The 23,825-nt window shown below is 44.0% G+C and overlaps 1 protein-coding gene across 1 annotated transcript; it reads left to right on the top strand.

Moving 5' to 3' along the window:
* On the top strand, nt 1–23,411 carry LOC119186536 (uncharacterized). Its single transcript, XM_037435083.2, has 5 exons — nt 1–205; nt 7,826–7,980; nt 13,019–13,086; nt 19,272–19,358; nt 23,265–23,411. Exons 1-5 carry the CDS (start codon nt 104–106, stop codon nt 23,390–23,392), a joined length of 540 nt encoding a protein of 179 aa, XP_037290980.2. The 5' UTR covers nt 1–103; the 3' UTR covers nt 23,393–23,411.
* Nucleotides 23,412–23,825: the final 414 nt, after the last annotated feature.

Genomic DNA, 23,825 nt, shown 5'->3' with positions numbered 1-23,825 from the left:
TCAAGGAAGGCTGCCTAGAAGGCCCGTCGTGAACCCACGAGTGCTTCAGTGTCACGTTTCGCCTTGCTGTCGAATACTCGCAGTCCATTCTCATCTCGGCAACATGGGCTGGCTAAACACTGGAGCGTCCGTGATGTTTGCCGTTATAGTCACCGGCAGCATTGTCGCACACCATCCTCCTCGTGAGCCAACGGACGCATTTAGGGTGAGTTCGGTTCTATTTTAATGAATCCCACAAGAATCCACCATGGCACTGTGGGGCAAATGGTACCACCAACTTATTCATGATTCATAATTGATATGTGGGGTTTAACATCCCAAAACCACCATATTCATTACAAGAGACGCTGTAGCGGAGGGCTTCCGAAATGTTGACCTCTTAGGGTTCTTTAACGCACACCCAAATCTGAGCACACAGGTCCAAAGCATTTCCTCCTTCATCGGAAATGCAGCCGCCGCAGCCGGGATTCGAACCCGCGACCTGCGTGTCAGCAGCCGAGTACCTTAGCCACTACACCACCGCGGCGGGGCAAGCTCAACTTTGAACGCACCATTTGCGGACATGTATGAAACGTTTTCACATTGGTCGCAGCTCGAGTAATATTTACCTCAAGACCTTCTTTCACTACATTAGAGTAACTACAGTGTTTCTTTTGTGGACTTTTTTTAAGCAGCGAGTAACTTAGGTCTATCGTAGAGGGTCGTAATTTTCCGTACACGCACACACAAACCACTCTGAAGAACTGGAAAACTGGCACCCATGTCTATTAATACTTCCACCTCAATTGTTTATACTAAAATCAGAATGTAATGGCGATTCCCGGTCGGAATTGCTCTAACTTCACTGAATGTAGCTTATCCCCCAATATCTGCATAATTTAGTTTTGCGGCTGGTCGAAGTGGCAACGTAGAGATGCGATGAGTGGCATCACGGTATCTAGGAGCCGTTGCTGACGTTGCAGGTGGAGAGGACGGCGCTGGAAGGTTGCTCCAGTGGCAAACTCGCCCCGTTCGTAAAAGTGTCAAACTCATGATGCTCGTCTTGCTAAAGTTTGCGGCAGATGAGTGCGATATCTCCGCGACAATGGTGCGGTGTTTCCACAATGTGTTGATGATGGAGAGAGCTATATGCTATTGTCAGAAAATAACTGGGACACGTAATCATAAAGCACCTGTTATCAAGATGGATAACTTCGTTAAGACGATCACTTTGAGAAAACGTGGCGACAAGCATTTAGCCATTATTTAGCCTCTTGGAAACAGAGCAAAAACGGCACACACAAAACAAGGCCAAATGACAAATCACAGTGCTCAGAACAAGCATTTGAGCTCTGTGGTTCGTCCTTTCTTCTTCTTCGCACGTGCTGTTCGTGATACTGTTTTCAGTACGTTCAAGAACTGTTACCAAAAAGCTGAGCTTTCGATTCTGCTAAAGTATTCAGCAAGCCTGTCTTACAATTTTCAAAGAATAACATACTGTTCCATTCGTACAACATTGATCTATAGCCTGTGACGTTTTTTATTCTCTTTTCACACAAAAGTCTTTTTATGCCGGGGTCAACCAAGATTTCAGTGACTCTTTAAGGCGCGCAAATGACGTCAAGAACAACGCGATCAGAACAAAGAAAAACTCTGACAACATGAGTCAAACCCACGACCTCTTGCCCAGCGACAACAGCTGCTCGGAACACTATCCGCTGTGCCACGGCCACATGCTTGTTATTCTTTTAAAATCCACCTTTCATATCTACCACTGCACTCTCTACTCTAGGTAAAGTGTAATAAGGCATCATGCGAAATCAACGATTAGTTCCTTAAACACGCCGTTTCTGCGCATCAGCCTAATTCTGTACGTTCCCAATAGAAGTGCGTCTTTGTCAACGCCTCCACACACTACTAGGTAGCGATCTCAGCTAAAACTTAAGAGTGCCGCATAATATTCATCCATACGAAATGTAGTTCTGCAACGCATAGAGCAACGTGGCTGCTTCCCCTGGATGTAATTCGGCGTTCCTCGCTTAGGCTCACCACGCGAAAAATCCTGGCCGGTCAAAGGGAAGACTGATGTAACGCATTGCGTTTCTCTCTAATATGGCAGTGGCATTCAATAGCTCAACATGCTACGAGTATGCGACCTAGGCTCAAGTGTGGGGTAAAATTAATCAAGTTCTTCTGGATGTCGCACCACTTTCGGTGTTTCCACTCTCACCGTTAACAACTACTGTTAACACAGGCGTCCATGGCCACAAATGTATGTTTCATCATTCTTCATTCATTGATCATGGACGTTATTCGTCGGTATAGAGATGTAGCACTAAGCGTCGACGTCGATTTATTCAAGAAAACTGGTGCTTTAGCTGTCGAGCACCAACATACATTGTACATTACTTACGGTACATTGATACCAGAGTGCCCCGCCGCGGTGGTCTAGTGGCTAAGGTACTCGACTGCTGACCCGCAGGTCGCGGGTTCAAATCCCGGCGGCGGCGGCTGCATTTCCGATGGAGGCGGAAATGTTGTAGGCCCGTGTGCTCAGATTTGGGTGCAGGTTAAGAACCCCAGGTGGTCGAAATTTCCGGAGCCCTCCACTACGGCGTCTCTCAATCATATGGTGGTTTTGGGACGTTAAACCCCACATATCAATCAATTGATACCAAAGTGTGTGTCAATGTACCGAAAGCTCTGAACTAGTTCGGTAAAGAGACGTTTCACTTTCTATTGATATTGTAGCGGTGGCATCAACTTCCTTTAGGGGTGAAGCTCCTAAGGCCATTCGTCTGTTCATTCATGTCTTTTGTGACCGGTTCGTAACCCCCTAATTGTATTACTCACGCAGCAAGTGGCGCTAGTATGAGCAACAGACAGACAGACAGACAGAATGACAGACAGACTGACTGACACGGACAGACGGATGGATGGACAGACAGCCAGACGGGCAGACGGACAGGCAGACGGGCAGACGGACAGACGGATGGACGGACAGACGAACGGACGGGCAGACGGACAGACGGACAGACGCACGGGCAGACGGAGAGACGGGTGGATGGGCAGACGGACGGACAGACAGACGGGCAGACAGACGGACAGACGGGTGGACGGACGGACGGGCGGACGGGCAGACGGACGGACGGGCGGACGGACAGACGGATGGACAGACGAGCAGACGGACGGACGGGCGGACGGGCAGACGGACAGACGGGCGGACGGACGGACGGGCAGACAGACAGATGGACGGACAGACAGACGGACGGACGGGCAGACGGGTGGACGGACAGACGGGTGGACGGACGGACAGACGGACGGACGGACGGGCAGACGGACAGGCAGACGGGCAGACGGACGGACAGACGGGCAGACGGACGGACGGGCGGAGGACGGGCAGACGGACGGACGGGTGGACGGACGGGTGGACGGACAGACGGGCAGACGGACGGATGGGCGGACGGACAGACGGGCGGGCGGGCAGACAGACGGGCAGACGGACGGACGGGCGGACGGACGGACGGGCAGACGGACGGACGGGCAGACGGACGGACGGGTGGACGGACAGACGGACGGACGGACGGGCAGACGGACGGACGGGCGGATGGAAAGACGGGCAGACGGACGGACGGGCAGACGGGCAGACAGGCGGACGGACAGACCGGCAGACAGACGGACAGACGGGTGGACGCATGAATGGACGAACGGACAGACGGACAGACGGACGGACGGACGGGCAGACGGACAGACGGACAGGCAGACAGACAGACGGACAGACGGACAGACGGATGCACGGACAAACGGATGGACAGATGGACAGACGGACGGACGTACGGCAGACGGGCAGACAGGCAGGCAGACGGGTGGACGCATGGATGGACGAACGGATGAATGGACCTCATTTCCAATGCCTGTATCGTGCAGCACAGGCTTGCCGAATGCGCACTCAAATGTATCCATATGCAACATACCCTGATCCGAGGGACGCGAATAGATTTAGTGCTAGCAAACTTCCCACTGCACCCAGCACAAGAACCTCTCTTGCTTCATTTCACGGACCATAAAGCCGTAATAAAGAAGAGAGCTCGCAATCCAACTGCCATGACAACGAAGAAATGAAAAGAACAAACAATGAAACGAAACAACAAACAAGCAAGAACAAAATAAGAGTTGACTTGTATATTATGCGCAAAGTATTACGCCTTTTTAATGATACAATGGAATTACTTTTCACGAGAGAGTTACGGTTTACCGATGATCTCTCCCGCTGTAGCTTCGCCCACTTATCATTCATTTCGTGCATATGACGTGATTTTTTGTGAAATACTGTTATTCTTGGAACGTAATGTCATATTCGTCTGCACAAACTCCGAGTCTTAAAATCTCTTCCCTGCTTCATCCATACGATGATGAAAGCATCAAAGCGCAACCTAAAGACTACGGTGCTCACAGCTGTCGCATCCCCGTGAACCCACGTGCAGCTTGGATAGGTTCTTCATCCTTTTGCAATTCCTATTTGTCGGAATGTCAAGCCCGTCCCACGTATGTTAGGCAGGAGCGAGGCTGGCTCCATTGCGCGTCGACAATTTTCAGTAGATAGCTTGGCCTTCCTCGCCAATATTATCAAATATTAGGTCTTGACTGTTCAGCCAAACTTAACATTCCGACAAGAAATAACAAATGTAATTTCTTAGCATGCATAGTGCTTACATCGGCAGTGAAAACAACTATTGTTATTAGAATGGTAACCTTCAAGTGCGACTAACTTGTGGAGCTCACTAACAAGCACACCGCAGCACTGGAGACGCACTTTACGAAGACGATATAGTCTTTCTTGGGATACTTGAATGTCGAAATTTTGGTCTGCCTGTTTGTGTTTCTGTCTGTCTTCCTGTCACACGATTCCGTCACTGGTCTAAAGTTTAAACACTTCTGAAAGCCCAGGCAACTTGAATTGGTGGCTCTGTTCATACTTGGGAACAATGTCAATCAAAAAGCAAACATCGCGCATATCTGAGGTGCCACATCGATATGTAAATGTTACTTGGTGTGCAACATTAAAAAGAAATACATAAATACGTTATTATTAAATCCTAGTGTTTTTAGGCTGCGCTAAAGATGCGACGCTATGCACGAAAGAAGGCCGACAAACACTTTCATTTTACGACTACAGTTGCAGCGAAGCGACAAGACACGAGGCCCTTTTTTATAACTATCATCGCTTATTTTTTCTTAGTTTCAAACGACAATGGTTTCTACAAGGACACCGCTGCTTCTTAGCGCCTATGGAAGATGGTATAGAATGTATCAAGAATCAACGAATAAATGCACACTGTGATTTCAAGCGTGAAATACGGTACATTTCAATAACAGCTAGATGTGTACAGTAATTCCAACGGCTTTTACGCGCAGTACAAATACTTCTCCACCATGAAGCCCGCCCTATTGATTATTGCGATTTTCAGGCTCAATGTTCAACTGAATTTCTTGTTAATATTGCGAAGGGAGTGATCTGTAATGTTACGTTTATTCACAACTAGAATTCAAATGTCTATTAGAATCTAGACACAGTAACACTTTCTGGCTGGATGTAAGTCACTTTACCGGCACCGCTCTACAGGTGTAGACACTCGATTGCGAATAGACCAAGGGAAAACTACGGTGAACCTCCAGCGGTGGGAAAATGAGGTAACGTTTTAACGCACCGGCTAGAGCGAAAATAGCCTTTTAGACAACGAAAAGCGTTCTAGATAACGTGTCAGATGTCTGAAAGTGAGCGCACGTAGGCGGAACATTCTTAATCAATGTGAAAGTAGTACAAAAGTTAAGAGATCAGGTTTGCCTTCACAGAAAAACCCGGATTTCCGTCGAGAAGTTGAGACAGCTTGGTTATTATTAATGAATCGCTTATTCAGCATGTTAGAAAGCTGGGCGAGGTGATATTGCTTCAAACTTTAAAAGGCGCGAAAATAAACCACAATGCTCGAGGGCAACCACCACATGAAAAATGTGAGGTAGATCGCCGAAGCCTTTTATACCAGCAGGCAAGGTATACCAGCAGGCAGCAGGCAGCCTACATAAACCACCTCTTCATTAGCAAAGGGGAATCCGATATAGCATTCATTCTACCACACGTCTCAGCTGATAATGCGCTGTTTGAGGTAAGTTTCTTTTTGGTCGTAAAGATGAGGGATCACTGGGATAAGCGTTTTAAAAATGTGCATTTCGATTAACATTTTGATTGCAACATGTCGTCCTGTTCCTGCTTCTTTTTCTCTTGTGGCTGTGCTTCTTGCGCCTTCTAAAAAAGGAAATTTACTTGATGTTAAATTAAATCGAGAATTGCCACCATGACGTTAAAGGCTAGAATATTAAGATCGAACAAAGCTTTACGTTCAGCAAGAAACACCTCAGTAAAGTGAAAAGTCAGGCAAACCTTTGTTGCTTCATGATAAACAGAGGGGTGAAGAATATGGCGCAAAAATACGGTGGTTTAAATATATCGTGCATGAATTGAAATATTGCAGTTGATAGTAGCGCATCGTATGTGTCCTTTTCCTCGAGTGCCGCAATAACGCGATAGCGTTAGAGAGCTCGTGTCGCAGAACTTGCGCCGTCAGCACCGGCACCGTTGGTTGTGAGCGAAAAATCGTCCGTGGGCGAAACGTTGAGTAAGAAGCAAATAAAAAAAAGTTCAAACTTTCGTTTCCATTGAGGATCAAACCCGGGCCGTTTTGGTGGCAAGCTGGTATGCTGTCACAACGCCACAATGATTTTTTTTTGTTTGACAAAGCCACGGCGTTACTTACAGCTGCTTCGAAAAAAAAAACGCTACATAAATGCCATGTAGTGGAAGGAGTCTCCTTAATTAATTTTGTTCGACAGATGTCACGACAAAAATGAGCCCATTCAGCAATTTGTAGGCGCATTTGGGAGGCCATCAATCTACGTCGAATAAGTGCAGCCATTGCCGCTAAAACGCACAGCTCTAAATGCGAACAACTATGTCAATTTAGCGGAAAACATATCATGCTTCCCCAGAGCGTTCATCAAGCAAACAGCAATCGCTAGATAATGTGCTGTCATCTGTGGGGCATTGTGAGACTCTTCATAACCTCTGAAACGGCGAGCGCGCGGCGTGGATCTTGGAAGCCATGTGACTCTTGCTTTAGATCAAAAACCGGTATGTACTACTCGCGCGCGCGCGCTGGTTCAATCTACTGTGTGTGTGTGTGTGCGTGCGTGTGTGCGTGTGTGTGTCAATGTGTGTGTTTGTGTGTTTGTTTGTGTGTGTGTGTGTGTGTGTGTGTGTGTGTGCAACAAAACACATTAATAAGTATGCACACTTAGCGTTTGAATGGTGAACTAGGGACCAGATTTCACTGTCGTGTTCAACTCGTAAAGGAGAAGCTTAAGGGTCCCTCAATTTTTTCGCGCTTTCTGTTTATCAAGAAATTACTCGAAATTATCAACATAATACTCGTAAGAAATTACTCGCAATGAAACGAAATTGAGCGCCCCGAGGATGTAAAGTTGAGTTCGGTTTTGGCTGAGTGAGTATAGATATGAAGATAAATCTAGATTTTGCCATTCTTTTGCTCCACTGGGATGTATCACTTCCTTAAGCGCATGACATTGACACACTATTCACTTGTCCACAGGGCACTGGGAACTGCTCTTTCAAATCGGCCAAGTCCCCTGCCCCTTCCGCCCACCTCCGCGTATACGGAAAGAGGAGTTGGTTGGACAATGTAAAAGTGGCTGTGTCATAACTTTTTTTTAATTATAGAGTTACTGTTTGACATGCTGGTCGAAACGACCTTTTGTCTGGCTGTTGTTTCAGATGCTTGGTGCTTTTCCCCGTGTTGTGGCCATATCCTCCTCCAATAACGACACTTCGTTCAAATGCCTTGCTGCAACAAGAACTCATTTTGATCTGGAAGCAAAGAAGGCTTCCTATGTGTGGCACTTGGGCGGAAGCCGTGCAGCCACAGCTACGTGAGCAACCTTAACTCCATTTCTCCTGTGTGAAGCCCGTGGTAATTCTTAAGGTTCCTTTTATCACTGCGCTGTCACAGAGAAATATGTGTTTTGTATGCTCGACCCCTTCAAGAAGTGAAGGGCAACAGAAGGTTTCTTACTTCATGCCGAACATCTCCTATCAAATCAATAAGTCTGCAAAATAAAATAGCATAAATCTAAAGAAATGACTTCAAAATGGAATAAAAAGTGTAGGTAAAATGTAATCGCAAAATAAAACAAAGCTATTCTGCCTACTCACACTGTCTGCAAATATGATTCTCTTATTACACACAACCCACGCTGCTGCTCATTTTATATAAAAAAGGGGGCGGGGCTTTCTGACATCTCTTGCGTCACCTTTTACTTCAAGCGCATTATGAAGACCGTCTTACGTTCTTTCTCAGCTGCATTACATTTATTGAATAAAAATTTGCAGCCTGATAATTTGTCTAACTACGCCCGCTGAGTTCTCTAGTTAACCGGTATGGTAGTTGCTGAGACCACGTGATACCCACAAATGTTACGCTCGCATGTAGTGACCCAAGGTGTGAACTACTATTCCAAGGAAACTAGAAGTATAATAATGAGGGTAAGTGCTGTTATCAGTCATTTTAGCTGATGAGTAATAGTTCACTCTCCGTGCGAGAAAAGTACGTAACAGCTACTTCTCACAGGTACCTAATTAAGGGGGAAAGTTGAGGCCTACAATATCAGGGCTCAGCATGAACGTTAACGATAAAGAAGACAGCAGGATATGCAGTGCAAAGCTAAAATAACATTTACCACTAACAGTGGCTTTATAAATTTCAAGACATGACATTCACACCACACGGAGGTAAGTAGTTACGTGGGCAGATGAGCCTGGACAGTTTGTGATGTGTTTGAAACTTTTTACCTTCTAAAACCACTATTCTGATAATTTTGCACGCCGGAATAGGTGCCAGTAGTTTTCACAACCTCAGGCTTTTGTTTTCACTTGCAACAAAGTCACAGTACACAGTTATTTCACTTCACCGCCACCGAAATACGGTCACAATGGCCATGTGACTCACATCCTTAGGGCCCACGTTCTTATAATTAGATGCTTCGCTGCTGCCACTGCAGCTCACTCTTCATGTTTGTTTTTTTTTGATACGCGATGGTTAAACTTATATTTATATTTATGCTACACCTTCAAGTGTCCAAATGGGATGCATTTTCATGTGTCATACTGCGGAAAGATTGAGCTAATCAAGTGTTCGATTCAAGCCTGCGTTATTGTTTAACACTACGTTCGCTTGTTCGTCGTCTCTTAGAATACAGGTTGAAATACGTATGGTCTTCAATAACAACACCGGTGCTGGTGCCACATGGGCAAGGGCGTGATGGCCATTGTGATGATTTGCCCTGTCATGACATTAGGTCTACAGGTGCTTAAAAATTATGAAGTACCTCACATAAACAAGTAATCGTTGTAGCAGCTTTGTCAATGAGTTAGTCGTGCCTTTTGGTTTTATTGTGATAGCAATGATATATATGGACACTATAGGCTGATTTTCGCCGTTGCCGTCATGTCCCATATGTGCATAAGTATGCATAAATATCTGAAAGGCACAAATCAGATAAAGCCGAAGAAATAAGACCAAAAAGGCCCACTGGAGATTTGAACCAGTGACCCCACGCCTCTCGGCATGCTGCGTTAATCAACTCTGCCGTGCTGCTCATTCTATCCATTTCACTAACGATGAGCAATATTTATACACCATTTAACACTGCCTGGCTTGCTGTTAGTGGACTTAAAAGAAACGTTCTTGAGCAGAGATTTTATGTCTCGCTTGTAGCCATGCAGCACAAAAATAAAGCAGCTAGTTCCACCGAAAGGTGGAAGTAGCAAGTCTCCTGTGGTTAGTGGGAGCCATATATCAAGGAACAAGCAAACAAGCTTATCCTACCATACAGCTGTCCTCGGCGTCAACTCTCACATTGCAATATCTTGGACAGTCTGAAGTCAACGTTTTGAGAAAGTGCATTAGAACTTCATTTTTCCCTACTATCATTGGCACCATCGGCATCGACCGGTGGCAAGGAAGGAAACGCCGGGTAAACTCCGGCGAAAACTCATTCTACCCTGTTGACTACATTTCGTTTGGCTCCTAAATCTCTCAGACAAACTTTGCATAACAGTTCGGTTGGTTGCTACCTTATTTCTTGCTCCGGCGTTTCGCCGAAACTGTCATTTTTTCCCTAACTTTCTCGCATTATATTTATGCTACGCCTTCCAGTGTCCAAAAGAGATGCATTTTCATGTGTCATACTGCGGAAAGATCGAGCTAGTCAAGTGCTTGATTCAAGACTGCGTTCTTGTTTAACACTACGTTCACTTGTTCGTCGTCTCTTAGAATACAGGTTGAGAAAGGTACTGGTTGTAGAAATATGGTGGATTTATGCGGCCTCAATGTGTCTCAGAAAACCTTAATGACGTATGGAATCTTCCCATTCACATGTCATTGCAGTACGTGGCATCCGCGAATACCTTTTTTTTTACGTCAAAAGCATTTACTTGGGCAAAACTCAGTTTGCAGTGTATCGCAGCCCCACTGATTCATTTATGAGCTCCTTGGTCATATACGACCAAAAGTGGTGATTTTTCGTGACGTCCGAACAGATCTTACGTGCCATATGCAGCTCTGCCACAGTGATGGTGTGAAGAAACTACGACTTGTGTGTGGCAACGATGACATTTCCACCCATACCAGTGTGACAGTATGACATCTGCAGCTATTCATGCCAACCAAATTATACATCAGTTTTAAAACCACAGGAATTCGCAATATAAATCAGAAACATATCAAAACATATCGGAGTAATTAAACAAGGAAATGTATTGCGGAAGATGATATTTAGTGCCTGTACATACATTTCAGGAGAAATAGCGAAGCATTATAGTGCTATAAACGGAGCACCACAAGAAAATTCATCTGTACGAAAGGACAGATTCAATTGTGAAAAATTGCCGATTGACTCTCCTGAAAGCAGCCTAATTGGCTTGAAGAAGGCATACATATCAACGATGATACGAAGGCTCAGTATTTGAATATGGCTGGTACGAAACACTCTTGCACAAAAATAATCATGATGGGTGGTAAAATTGGTACTTATTTAAATATGAATAAATCGTCATTGGGATATATGGCAGCTATCAGCGCAAAAAATGCATGTCGTCACTTATATCTACAAGGATAATTAGACTGGCATCTTATGTACACGCTAAATCGCTCAATTAATTTTGCCGCAGTTGTCGGTGAGACATGTCTGTAACATCGTGATTTCCAATTATGACATTCAGTCATTTTCAATGGGAGAAAAAAGAGAAAAAGAATAGCTTACGGGTTCCGAGGTGCGAGCGCCAACCAGCAAAAATTCATTCATGAACATCACAGAGAAAGTGGAAAACATGGAGAGTGAAAGCGCTGTGTTCTGTTCTTTCACTTCTCTGTAGTTCCCACTGTTCCACCATAGTGCTCAGAAATAATAGCTACATGCGTTATTTCGCGAAAAAAAAAACCTGTGCTCCTGTCAGAGTACACTGGGTTAGACCAGAATTAATTTCTGAAGCCGTTGTTGTCTCTTACGTGAGAATACATATTAACCTTGAAAGAAAAGCTTGTGGATTCTCAACACTACTCGTGGCGATGTATGTCATGGTGTCCGCGAGCATGCAAAGGAATACAAGTTCATTTTACTTAGGCGTCGGCTTTTCTTCTTTTTTTTTGCATGGATTACTTATAAATTTCACCAACTGCATGTTCCATCCTGTTTAGAGATGTTTACCTTGAGGAACTCGTGGGATATACAGTAGACAGACTTCACGATAAAAGCTCATAGTATCGGAAATACTGCCCGTGGTACAAAAACCGTCTGGTCTTGATAAAGCCCCTTGAAAATTACAGCATGACTACGTTAGAACTTCTATGTACGTACAACGTTCCCTATTTGGAACTTACAATATGGACATTGATTTGTTTTACTAAGGCATTCATTCATTCATTGCTGTCCAATATGGTTCCTCAAACAGACACCTATTTCCGCTCTGCAGGTTTCAGTTTAGCTCCCTAACGTGTTACGACAACTTTCCACAATGAAAAAATATTTGCCATAAATCTGATTATGTATTCTGAGTTGATTTTAAATAACGCTGCACGTTTTATTCAGTCATATTATTCTCGTGAATCAAGCGTAACACCAATAAAATATCATTCGTCACTGCCACCTTTATCCGTATACTTGAAGTACTTCCGCCTTTGCCTTTTCTATAAAACGTAGCACAATCCAATACTGCGTAGTGATATCATGCCTCCCACATATCATTCATTCATTTCGCATTCACTACATAAATACATTTTATAGCTCCTTTATACCGGCCACATTAAACGATTGGAAACATCTGCCAGGTGATATCGTTTCCATCTGTGATCACTTCTTCTTTCGTCATTCACTATCAGCTCACCTACTTCCAGGTAGCTCCTAGTCATCCAATCTATTTTCCCTCTCCACGACTTTCTGTCTACACGTGGCGAGATGCGTGCTTTTTCCAGAAAATTCTTGACTTTATTCAGTTCTTTTCAATTTTACGTCTTTTGGTACTATTGTATAACTTTAGCACATTCACTATTTGATATTTGCCCTTATTTTTTACGTTAAAACTTTTCTTCTGTTTTATTGAGAACAGACGTTGTTTTACTTTAGCCTTGTTTATGTATAAAATGTGGCACGTTTTGTTTTGCTCTTTTGTGTTTTTCATGTTGTAACACACTTCCGTCTGTAATACTTCAGCGATTGAGGGCAACAGGTATAAAACAAACAAAGAAACGAACAATAAATAAATAAATACCTTTTGGTGTGCATCCGAGAACAGTAAGCTGAGTTAGGTATTGAAAATCAGAAATAAATGCGTAAGCTTTCATTGATATAGCCTATATTTTCTGCTAGTCACAATGGTTAGGAACATATACTCGCAATTTAATACTTTTGCCAGGAGGAACGTCACATTCGACATTCAAGAAGGAAATGCTCCCGACCAGACAACCTACTTTATTGACAACGGTGAGTAAGATTTCTTGACCACGTTCTTTGATTTCATCAACATGTTCCACGCAGCTGTGTTTGCATGAAACAACTAATTACAAGTCTTCTGTTTAGGTATGTTGTTTTTTCACAAAGAAAACGTGTTAGTTTTCATTTGGAATGCATGGTAGCCTTTATATTGCACTCCTTTTGTGTGTGTGTGCTTGTGGTATTGCCATACCTCATTTCACTTTGTTTTAAACAACCAAGGCGTTTCAACAATAATAATTGTTGTAGTTTAACGTCCTGAAACCATGATATTATTTCGGGGTTGCCATACGGCAGCGTTCCGAAAATTTTAAGGTGCTCACGGACGGAACTCTACCAACTCTCCTATTTACCGCCACACATTACTCTTCTTCTTCCCCATTCCCCTGCCCCCGTGTAGAGTAGCAGGCAAGAGCACACTATAACTACTGCTGACTTCTCTGCCTTTCTGTAAATAAAACCCTCTATTTAAATTAAAGTACGCAGGCCTCAAGGATTTACAACTCCACCAAAAAAGTGGCCTCCGTAACCGGGATTTGATACCACGTATTATGGGTCGGCAGTCGAGTTTCATATTTATCAACCACTAGAATGCATTGGCTGGTAGCAAGAAGAAAGAAAATTGATTGAGGGACCCGTTCGCTTCAGACTGAATGACAATAAATCTAAGTGGTAAGGAATTAAAAAAGCTAGAAAATAAAAAAGCAATGGATATTCTTTTAATACTAATAGTTTTGTATTTTCAACTGACCTGCATGAAAGTCTAGAAGGGCGCAACAATATTTCTATTACACTTTAACTGCCTCGAAGAAAAGTTAACAAGGAAGACAACCAGAGGACAAGGTGTTTCATCGTTATATACGACAAGAACATATATTTTTTTTATTCTAGTCGCGCTGTTACAGACTTAAAGGCAGTATTGTTACGTGAAAGATAAACTAGGAGGAGTAGGCACAGATGTATTTATACAAGCAAGCAGCGCTCTCTATGCGATCGGCTCGCGCCAGTCTATCCTCTTTCGTCCTCCTTCTCGCCCAATCGTCGTGATGCCACAGGTACGTAGCACTACCCTAGGAGGCGGCAGCACCGTCCCGCAGCATTGAAGGGCGTTTCAGAAGCATTGTTGAGCCGTGTGATGTGATCAACGTTACTGGACGGAGCACATGATGAGAAACCGATGGGCCAATCTCGTAGGTAACAGGTGTTACTTGACAAAGTCACTGGTAGGGTCCCGTGTAACGAGAGAATAGTTGTTTTGAGATAGGTCCGTCCGATTATGAAGGGACCAAAGTAGCACAAGGGTACCGGACGCCTCGATATGAAGCATCGTGCCGACGACGTTGTTTGATTCGCGATGCCATCAGCTGAGCGCGGGCGAGCTCATGGGAATGATCGGCTCGCGCGATCGCGTCACCGGCATACTCGCTGGTGGAAGAGATATAAGCTGAGATGAGTTTGTCCAGTGGTAAAGGCGAGATAGAGAAAAGGATGGGGGGGGGGGGGGGGGTTATGATGAAAGAAAAGCTGCTCTGTTCCGTACAATACGCAGAAACAGGCCTGCTGTGCCATGACGTGTTAAATTAAGCGCAAATGTTTCGCAGGGCAGGGCAAGGTCCCAGTGTCAGTGTTCTGGGTAAACGTACATAGTGAGCTTATTCGTGAGAGTACCATTACAGCAATTTGTGAGGCCATGGGTTTGAGAGCGGTACGCACTGCTCAGTTTGTGCAGACTGAAACAGGGACGCAGGATGTCGGTGACGACTTGCGATATAAATGCATGGTTGCGGTGTGTGAGCCGTTTTCTTGGGGCACTGTAAAATAATCTAAAATTCCGTAACAGAAAGTCGGTAACCCAGGTTGCACAGCTTGTCTGTAGAACACGCATAATTGCGTAGCGTGTAGCAAAATCTGTAGCTTCGGCTTTTTATTTGTATTCCGATGTTAATACAGGAAAAGGACCAAGCAGGTTTGACCCAACGCGATAAAATGATTTCGTGGGTACGTCAATTGATTGAAGATGGCCAGCTGGTTATATATTTGAAGTTTTACGACATTGACACAACTCACAGGTGACGACGTATCGGCGTACCTAGCGAGCAAGGTCTGGCCAGTAGAAACGGCGCTGTACGAGATCATTCGTCCGAGGTACGCCGAGTTGTCCAGCTCTGAGCGCATCGTCAGGTTCAGTGAGCATGCTGCACTGTAAATACTCAGGCAGGACAATAATAAGGTCAGGCTGAGCCGGATGAAAATTTGGGTGTTATAGAACACCCTCCTGAACCACGAAGTGAAGGACGTGCGGCTGATGATATCAAGCACCATGGGTCCCGTTTCTGTTTTTAAGAGACCTCATAAGAGGTCTCGCAAGAGGTTTATAAGAGGTCTCGCAATGGTCGCAAAATTTTGCCTAAAGCACGAGAAGTAAGAACAGAGTCCGAGAAGGCTCGTTAGCGTGCACTAAATGGTCAAGTGTAGTATTTTGATGGTGGCCAAAATGAAATTTTGATAAGATAAGGTGCGGAAACGCGTGACTCAAGATGTCTAAGATGTCATACAAGCGAGTTTTTATATAAGTTTTTGTTGTCAGGAACCAAAAAACGGCATCTTAGTACTATAAACAGGTGGACTATTGAAAGCCTCTGAGCAGAAAATCCATCACTCGTTCAAACGTGGCTGGAGGTTGAGAAAGAAAAGCCAAAGGCAATCACTTGGAAATAACATAGGCTATTAGGGTTGATAAACGCCGTCTTCTAACAGTCAAAATTGTCCACCTCTATGCACCCGGAACGTAAGTAAGGTTTAATAGGGTAAACTTTATTTAGGTCTTCAAAATCAACAAAGAAACGCCATGTTCCATCGTTTTTTGCGCACAAAAATGACAGTGGATTTCCAAAGATTGAAGAATGACTCAGTGATGTTCTTGGCGAAGATTTAGTTGACCTCACTTTGGATAATTTGGCACTCAGCCCCGACAAGCGACATGGGTGCCTATAAATAGGAGGCTGATCACCAGTGTTGATGTGATAGGTCACACGAGTTGCTTTCCCGAATGAACGGCCGCTGCTATCGAAAACATCCATCTACGGTTGCAGAGCTTGGTGTAGCTTGTCAGTGTGCTGCCGTGTTACACTGGACGCACGATGACTGGGAGCAATCACTGACCTAATAGCACTCTCAGGGCAAGTATTGACCTGCCGCGTAGCTTGAGGATCAGAACGCGCAGCCACCATTAAAACATCCACAGTGTTGTATCAAAGGTAAAAAAATGGCCGCGTGTCTGTGCATTTCAGTGCAAATGTCGTCTAACTATGATAGCCTTCTGTCTGGAGAGGGAGAATAAAAAGTTTGTTGGATATTCCGGGGCGAAAAAATGGTGAAAGGGATCCTACAGGCACTTCATAAGACATGAGCGCCATCTGGCAGTTATATGAAAAAAAAAACGATAGAATCTGTACATAGCCTCTTTTGTAGGGGCCGTCCGGCATGCTCCCACCATCTCGGAGGTAAGAACTTGTAGAATACCGAGCCACGGGTAAGTGGCAGCACCATACTGTGTTATCAAAGCATGGGGACCTACCGCTTCTTTCTGCATAGCAGCGCACTGTCAGCCCAGCGTAATAAACATTGTGGTCTTGAGAACTACGTATCAGTGTGTTTTCTAGTATAAAGATACACGCTAAGAAAGATGTACGTGATGATATTGCTCTTCAGATATGCGTAATATTTGCTTTTAGATCGACCATGACCCAAGAATGAATGCAAACATCAGATCAAGCTTGGTGGGCGATAAAAAAAGCAGTCGAACTTTTGCCTAGTTGTCTAGTTTTGGTTGATAGACACACAAACAGAAATACAGACAGACTAAAATTTTTGCGTTGAGGTATCCCAAGAAATATTTCAACGATACGGGATGCGAAATTATCCGAAAGCAATGCTGAGATGCCTTGGAGCCGCACTTTAGGTATCAAACTAAAATTGACTACTAGAAAGCACGTGGAGTTCCCTGCGACTGACAGAACGGTGTGTGGAAACGTGACGCCGCAGTTATTGAGGACATTCGTGAGAGGTGTCAGTGAAAAGTCGCCATATGGATCTGGTGGTGCTGATACGAACTCGGCGAAGGTCAATGTTTTGAGAGAAGACGCTCATATCCGACAGTGCACAGGTGACTCGCTCGGCTGTGGTGTAGGAGGGTCTGTAATGGGCAAGTGAAGATGCAGCGCGATGGCTTAACAGTCAATGGTGCAGAGGTGTGGACAAAAAGTAGAGGGCTAAAGTTATGTCATGGCGGCACTTTTCAAGGACGGCGAACAAACGTCTTAGTGGTGATTAGTGATGCTTACATGAGCGTAGCACATTCGGAAGACAGATTCTTTTCTGCCATCGACAACAAGAAAGAACAGAGTCGATCGTCACAGGTGTGAGAACTCTCCTGAGCTTGCGATGGAAATCAGTGATCATAAAAAGAAAGAGGACCAGTGTCGAAAAAGGAGACACATGCACACCGTCGAATTGTACGTCGACATGGTTCCGTCTGGTCGTTATTATCTATAGAGCATTTTTCACCAGTCCAAGCGCTGCAGCCCCACCGCCTGGGGGCTGCGACGCTTCGTGTAACCGTCGGCGAACTTTGCAGGAAGGCGGAGGATTGCGGCTTGTGTGGCTCGGGTGCACGAGACTGGCGACGTTGGGCGATGCAGAGCGCGAATATTGAGGTTATGTCACATGTTCCTGGGCAAAATGGTCGGGGCTGGTCTCATGACGACAAGCGGGATAAACAGTAAAGTACGAGGGAATGTTTGTGCAGTAAGAACCTAGCGATGTCTGCAATTGCAAGAAATGTGGCTGATACGCTGCCAGGAGAGGCATATGGACCTGTAGCCCTGTACTCTTCACGCGGACAGATTGTGGAAGGCTGATGGAGAGCCCCATGGGGATTGATGTGCAATTGTGAATTGCGGTTGTAAGTCAGTACGGGGAGATGTCAAAATAGAGCGAATTGCCATGCTGGCATTATTGAGCGGTATAACTGGATGAATTAGGCACATGGATAATGAAGGAGGGGGCTCAGAGGACATTGAAGCCGCTGAAGCTGGACCAATTGCTTTAAGTTCCCGCCTTACGAGTATTGTTAAATTATCACATGTGTCTGGTGGACGGTACGTGGCGAGGCAGGATAATGTAGCCGCAGTATTCAGAAGGCACTGGTACTGATGCGGGATGCAGCTGATTTTAACGTGTTACAGGCGGCGGCATTTTGGAATGAGGGCACCAGAAGACGAAATTTTATTTAGTACCAGCAAGTTAAGCGCGTTATCGACAGTACCCTTGAGGATGTACCGAAATCGTTTGACTCGGAATTGTCGGCGGCGGCTTCGTGGCAGGGTGACAGAACCTTCTTGATGTAAGTGATGACGAGTTCACAATTCAATCTTTGATTATTGTCGACGACCGAGGCACACAATATGAAGCACACCAAACCGCTTCTTGAAGCTGTCCCAGCTTGTAATGTCATGTTCGTGGTTGTCAAACCAGACACCAGGGGTTTCGCTGAGGGAAAATATGGCGTTGGCGAGCATGAGTGTGGGGCCCCACCTGTAACAGGCGCTGATATGTTCGTACAGGTGCAGCCATTGGTCGACGTCCATACCTTCGAGGCCCGAGAAGACGCCACGGTCTTTCAAGAGAGGAAGCATGACAAAATTTGTTGCTGTCGGGGGCTGGCAGGGATGACAGGAGGTGTGACGACCGTAGAGATTTTAGTCGAGCCCTGAAATGCCACGTTGGAAGCCGCGAGTGCACGCTCGCTGCAGAGCTCCGTGGCGAGGATGGGGATTGCACCGCTCCACCAATTATAATACGGGAAGATACAGACTCGAAGGAGGTGATACAGTTGTATATGCAGCCGAGCAGCGGTGGCGATACGGTCACGTTCTTGTTCTTGTTCACGTTGCGATGTGGCTCACGCCCACTGTGGGAGATTAGCCAATAATTGAATGACATTATAAAATCCTAGGGAATTTCAGAATATTGAAGGTCCTCCTCTTCATATGTTTAGTTTTGGTGCCGCAGGAACATAACAATGCATTTGCATACGTGTGTGCTTGTTCACGGATGCAAAAATAACAAATTTTCTATTTGTTAATTTGCCTCTCTTCATCTTGTGTGATTTTCAGACCGGACTCGCCCGTACACTGCCTACTACAACTACACTGATTACGAAACTTGCATGGTCATGATAGTTCCATACAACAACCACGACCGTAAGTACTTGTGACATTTAAACATCATTATTCATATTTAGTTTCCTGTTCCGAACTTGTATTTTAAGAACTATTTAACTTTTTAAAAACTTAGGCGTTACGGATATCATAAAGTGAGAACTGTATTATTCTTATAACTCGTTCCAAATGAATAATTTCACGTCTAATTATGCAATAAAAGCAATTTTGCGGAATAAAAACCTATCCCTCTAGTAGTACTTTCAGCAAGTCGTAAAGTTTCAGGCTTAGTTTTTCAGAAACTTTACCGATATTCAACTCGATACAATGAAATCATTGCCCATTCACAATGTATATCGCTTCATATTTACCATCCTTACAACCACGGCATTCAATTGTGTAATAGTAAAGTTTTCTTTCAGAAATTTCTAGTTAAATATTATTTCGATTGCCAACACTTTCCTGTTGATACCGTGTCAACTCACGATTGCCTCGAACACCTTTAGCCACCATTTTTTAGCCTCAGCATTAAAAAAAAATATTTGCTTTGATAGTGAAATCTAAATGCATTGAGTATTGAATGGTTAGATTTCTTACTTCGCAGTTGTGACCTCAGAAAACTTTTGTCACTTGTTTGCGAGCAGTGTTTCTTCCACCATTAACGCTAAATAAGACATATATGATGAAGCTGCTGCATTGAAATGTTCTATCAGATTATGCGTTTTTTCCGCGTATTTTCTGAACAGTCCTGTTTTCAGCACCTTCGCTCATATCGGTTTTAGTAAGAACAATAAATCGAACGCTCACAATGCTACACAACGCATAATTGTATGTTCAATATGATGTACGCCCACGGAAACCGCTTTTATTTGTTCATATTTGTTCATATATACTTGTGGACTGAACAGCACCGTCAGGTACCATTTGTCGAGCCTGCCTAAAACATTTGACGTAGTAGTAGGCCGCTAGCGAGAAGCGTCACCGCTGGGGCACGGGACCTAACGTCTAACGTCAAAACATTTGACGAAGACTAAATGGCGCCATCTGCCGCTAAAGGTAACCATGTGCCGTTGAGAAGCAGCGGGCGCTAACGCTTACTGGCGGCGACGTTGACGCTGGCACCCATCGCAGCGTTGTGCTGGAGAGACACTTGGGGAGGCTAGTGGAGGCTAGCACAGCCAAGCAAGGGACCGACTGGGTGGTGCTCCTATTCTGTCGGCTACTTACCGGGGGAAGGCCCATATATTCCGCTTGGTGGTGCGACAGCCTGGCGACACTGCAATAGTAAAGGCAGCAAGATAAGTTGCTATTTAGTGTAAAGCACTTTAGTGGCCCGGCTTGTCGGCATCTCCTCTCGTCACTGTGTTGAAGTCACGGTCTACCCTAAACTTAATTTCTAATAACGAAGTCCTCCATAAATGCATGATGGCAACAGCATGCCAAAGAACAAATTGCGACACCACCATGACGTCGCGAAGAATCATAGGGTCTCGGCTTGTCGGCGTATGATGTGGTTACGGTGTGCCATGTAGTCCAAATTTGAAATCAGTGTAAACTTGTGAACGGAAAAGGTATAATCAGTGCAGAACGTTAAGACATTGGGTGTACTTTTTAACCAGCACATGGTTTAGCAAACACACGACGATCGTAAAGTGAGATGTTTGGCAAAAGCTTGTGTGTGTAAAGTGAATATCGGGACGTGTTTGCGTCCAAGTTTATTTGTTACTCTATAATCAATTGGTGCTTGCCCCACATTCACATTAATTTTGTTCAGGGAAACGCATTAAAAATTAGTCCACTTTTGCCTTAGTAATGTCAAGTCTGAAGCAGGTGCGGAGCAGGGCAGCGTTCCTTGTGTCTTTTCGGGTTTCTCTTTTTTTCTTGTTCTCGTATCTGTTTCTTTTTCAGTGTTTGTTTTCTTTATTTTGATTCCGTTTCGACTTCCAACATAGTTCTTCCTTTGTTTTTTTTGGGGGGGGGGGTATTGAGGAAGGACTTTTCCAAGGTCACACAAAGTAGTTCATAGTTTCGCAAGCGTTCTTGACAAACCTCGTCAAACTGTGGATTTTTTTTATTTTCAGAAAGAATTCAACTTTGTTTCACATGATAAGTTACTTTGTAAAGTAAAATATATCGGTCTGCTCTCTATCAACATTATTTGTATCTCTGCTTACTTTGACCAACGTACTCAGTCGGTTTCCGTTAAGGGTCATCACTCATGTCGTTTGCAGTCACTTCGGTGGTGCCGCAAGGTGATGTACGGGGACTGCTTCTGTTCTTGATTTTTATTTATGGCATCATTCACGTTATCAAAAGGACAGTTCAAATTCAAACATTCGCAGATTACTGCGTATTGTGTATTCAGGTTGTAGACCAGAAACTTTTAAAAAACCAACGCCCATAACATTCATTCACGTCTAAACAAGGAGACATGAAGTTTAATGAAGCTAAAAAACGATACATAGATATAACGAAGAAATACGTAGCCAGTTGTTTTTAACGGTATTCCAACGAATCCCCTTGTTGAGGTGAATTATTTTAAATATCTTAGAGTGACCGCAACTAACCTCTTATTAGTAACATATGTGGTCCTTCTCGCAAACCTCGTATTCTGTTCCCGGAAACCAAAGTTCATTCATACAAAGCACTAACTATGTCTAAGTTAGAATACGCTTGACCTATCTCGGATCCTCACACAAACCACAACATTTAGACACTTGAAATGGCGAAAGGCTTTTGGATTTATTTTTTTTTCTAGATTCCGTAGCACACTCAAAAACAGCTCGCATTGATACTCATGGTAAGCAAACTTCAATTACGACATAACATATGCAGGCCTAAATTTCGTTTTCCCCTGTAAAACAACGACCTTCCTTTTTAATCGGGTTTATATACATACGACCGTTAGCAACAAGACTAAGTAGACATCGTCGCCTTGAATCCGAAACTTTGTATCACACAAAAACTCCTTCGAGTTTTTTTTTCCTCGCACTATTAACAAATGGAACGCACTGCCATTATCATCGATCGATTCAGTGGAATTGATGGACCTGATTACTTCGTAATGTACAACATTGAAGCTGAAATCTTTGTGTTTGTGTGTTTATTTATCGTCTTTTATATTTTATGTGTTTCGTTTAGTAATTTTGCTCCTCATGCCTCGGCCAATTCAAACCTTTCGTGTGTTGTCAATAAATAAATAAATTAATTAATTAATTAATAAAATAAGCGGCTAGTTAGAAAGATAAGCATGTAAAAAAGTTCAAAGCCCCTTAATTCACAAAAAATGGTTTCGCAATGCTTTCGCACTAAGGGAACGATACGACAATTTTATAAAGAAACAATTAACCCTGGATGTAAGCACCTGCCATAATTTTCGTTACACCCCACACTCACCTTCCGAATATTTCGCCATGCGATCATCTTGCGAGTGCCAATTTATGTGCTGAATAAAGATGACATCAAATCTTTGAATTCCTGTGCAAGTTCTACCTTTTCCGATCACTAGTTATGAACAAGCTTGCGTTTCTAGTGGCCTTAAATCTTAATCATTGTATGGCAGTCCACTCTAAATATGCTTGTAATGCAGGGCTAGCCAAATGAGTTTTTTTGTGAGGTTCGGTTGGCTAGAAAAGGACAGCAGTGTCATCTGCGTTAACGATCCCTTCGCAAGCTAACCTGCTTATATTGTTTCCATAAATGCTAAACCATATTGGTCCCAGGATGCTACTCTGTGGAACTGTAGCTGGTATTTAGAGCAAAAAAGAAGCACACTTCTCTTTAACCATGATACACTGCTTTTTACTATTCAAGTATAAGAATAAAAAGTGAAGTGAAACACCACAAAATGCACACTGCTCTAGCTTAACGGGTAACCTTTTATGATGTATCCTATCGAACGTAGAACTACGCATGTAATAATTAAGTGACATAGCTTTTATCTTCCAGATTGCTTACTGTGGGTCAAACCTGCTGTCGCACATGCTGTCCCTAGGCACTGTTTGGACAACTACGAAGAGACGTGCGATGTCCGGGTTCCACAGTATGACAATGACCTCTGTGGCCATCAGGAATAAAGTGTCATGTTTCTTGGAACTACTCTTCATGGAACATTTCTTTTTTTGACGAAAAAGTATTGCTATGCAGCACCAGCTTCTGAAAAAGTATTGCTATGCAGCACCAGCTTCTATGCAGCACCAGCTTCAGTGGTAGTGAGAGTTATCAGTTAGAGTTTACGACACTTTGTAAAACGACAATATCAGCACGCATACTCTGTAAGATCTTTCACTCGGTACAATCTTTTACATTTATTTTTTGATTTCACCTAAAAACGATTTACTTCGCTATTGATTGATAACGTGAAATAAAATTGACGTTTTGTTTGACTGACATTATGTTTATTCAGAATAAAAAACGCTCATTTTTTGCTATCTTTCTCCCTTGGGTATTATCAGTTTTCATGACCTGCAGTTGGCATTCTTGCTACTCGGTCTTTTTTTTGATATATGT

This window comes from Rhipicephalus microplus, chromosome 6, assembly GCF_043290135.1.
Source record: "Rhipicephalus microplus isolate Deutch F79 chromosome 6, USDA_Rmic, whole genome shotgun sequence".
Taxonomy (NCBI): Eukaryota; Metazoa; Arthropoda; class Arachnida; order Ixodida; family Ixodidae; genus Rhipicephalus; species Rhipicephalus microplus.
This window is presented reverse-complemented; position numbering and strand designations above follow the sequence as displayed.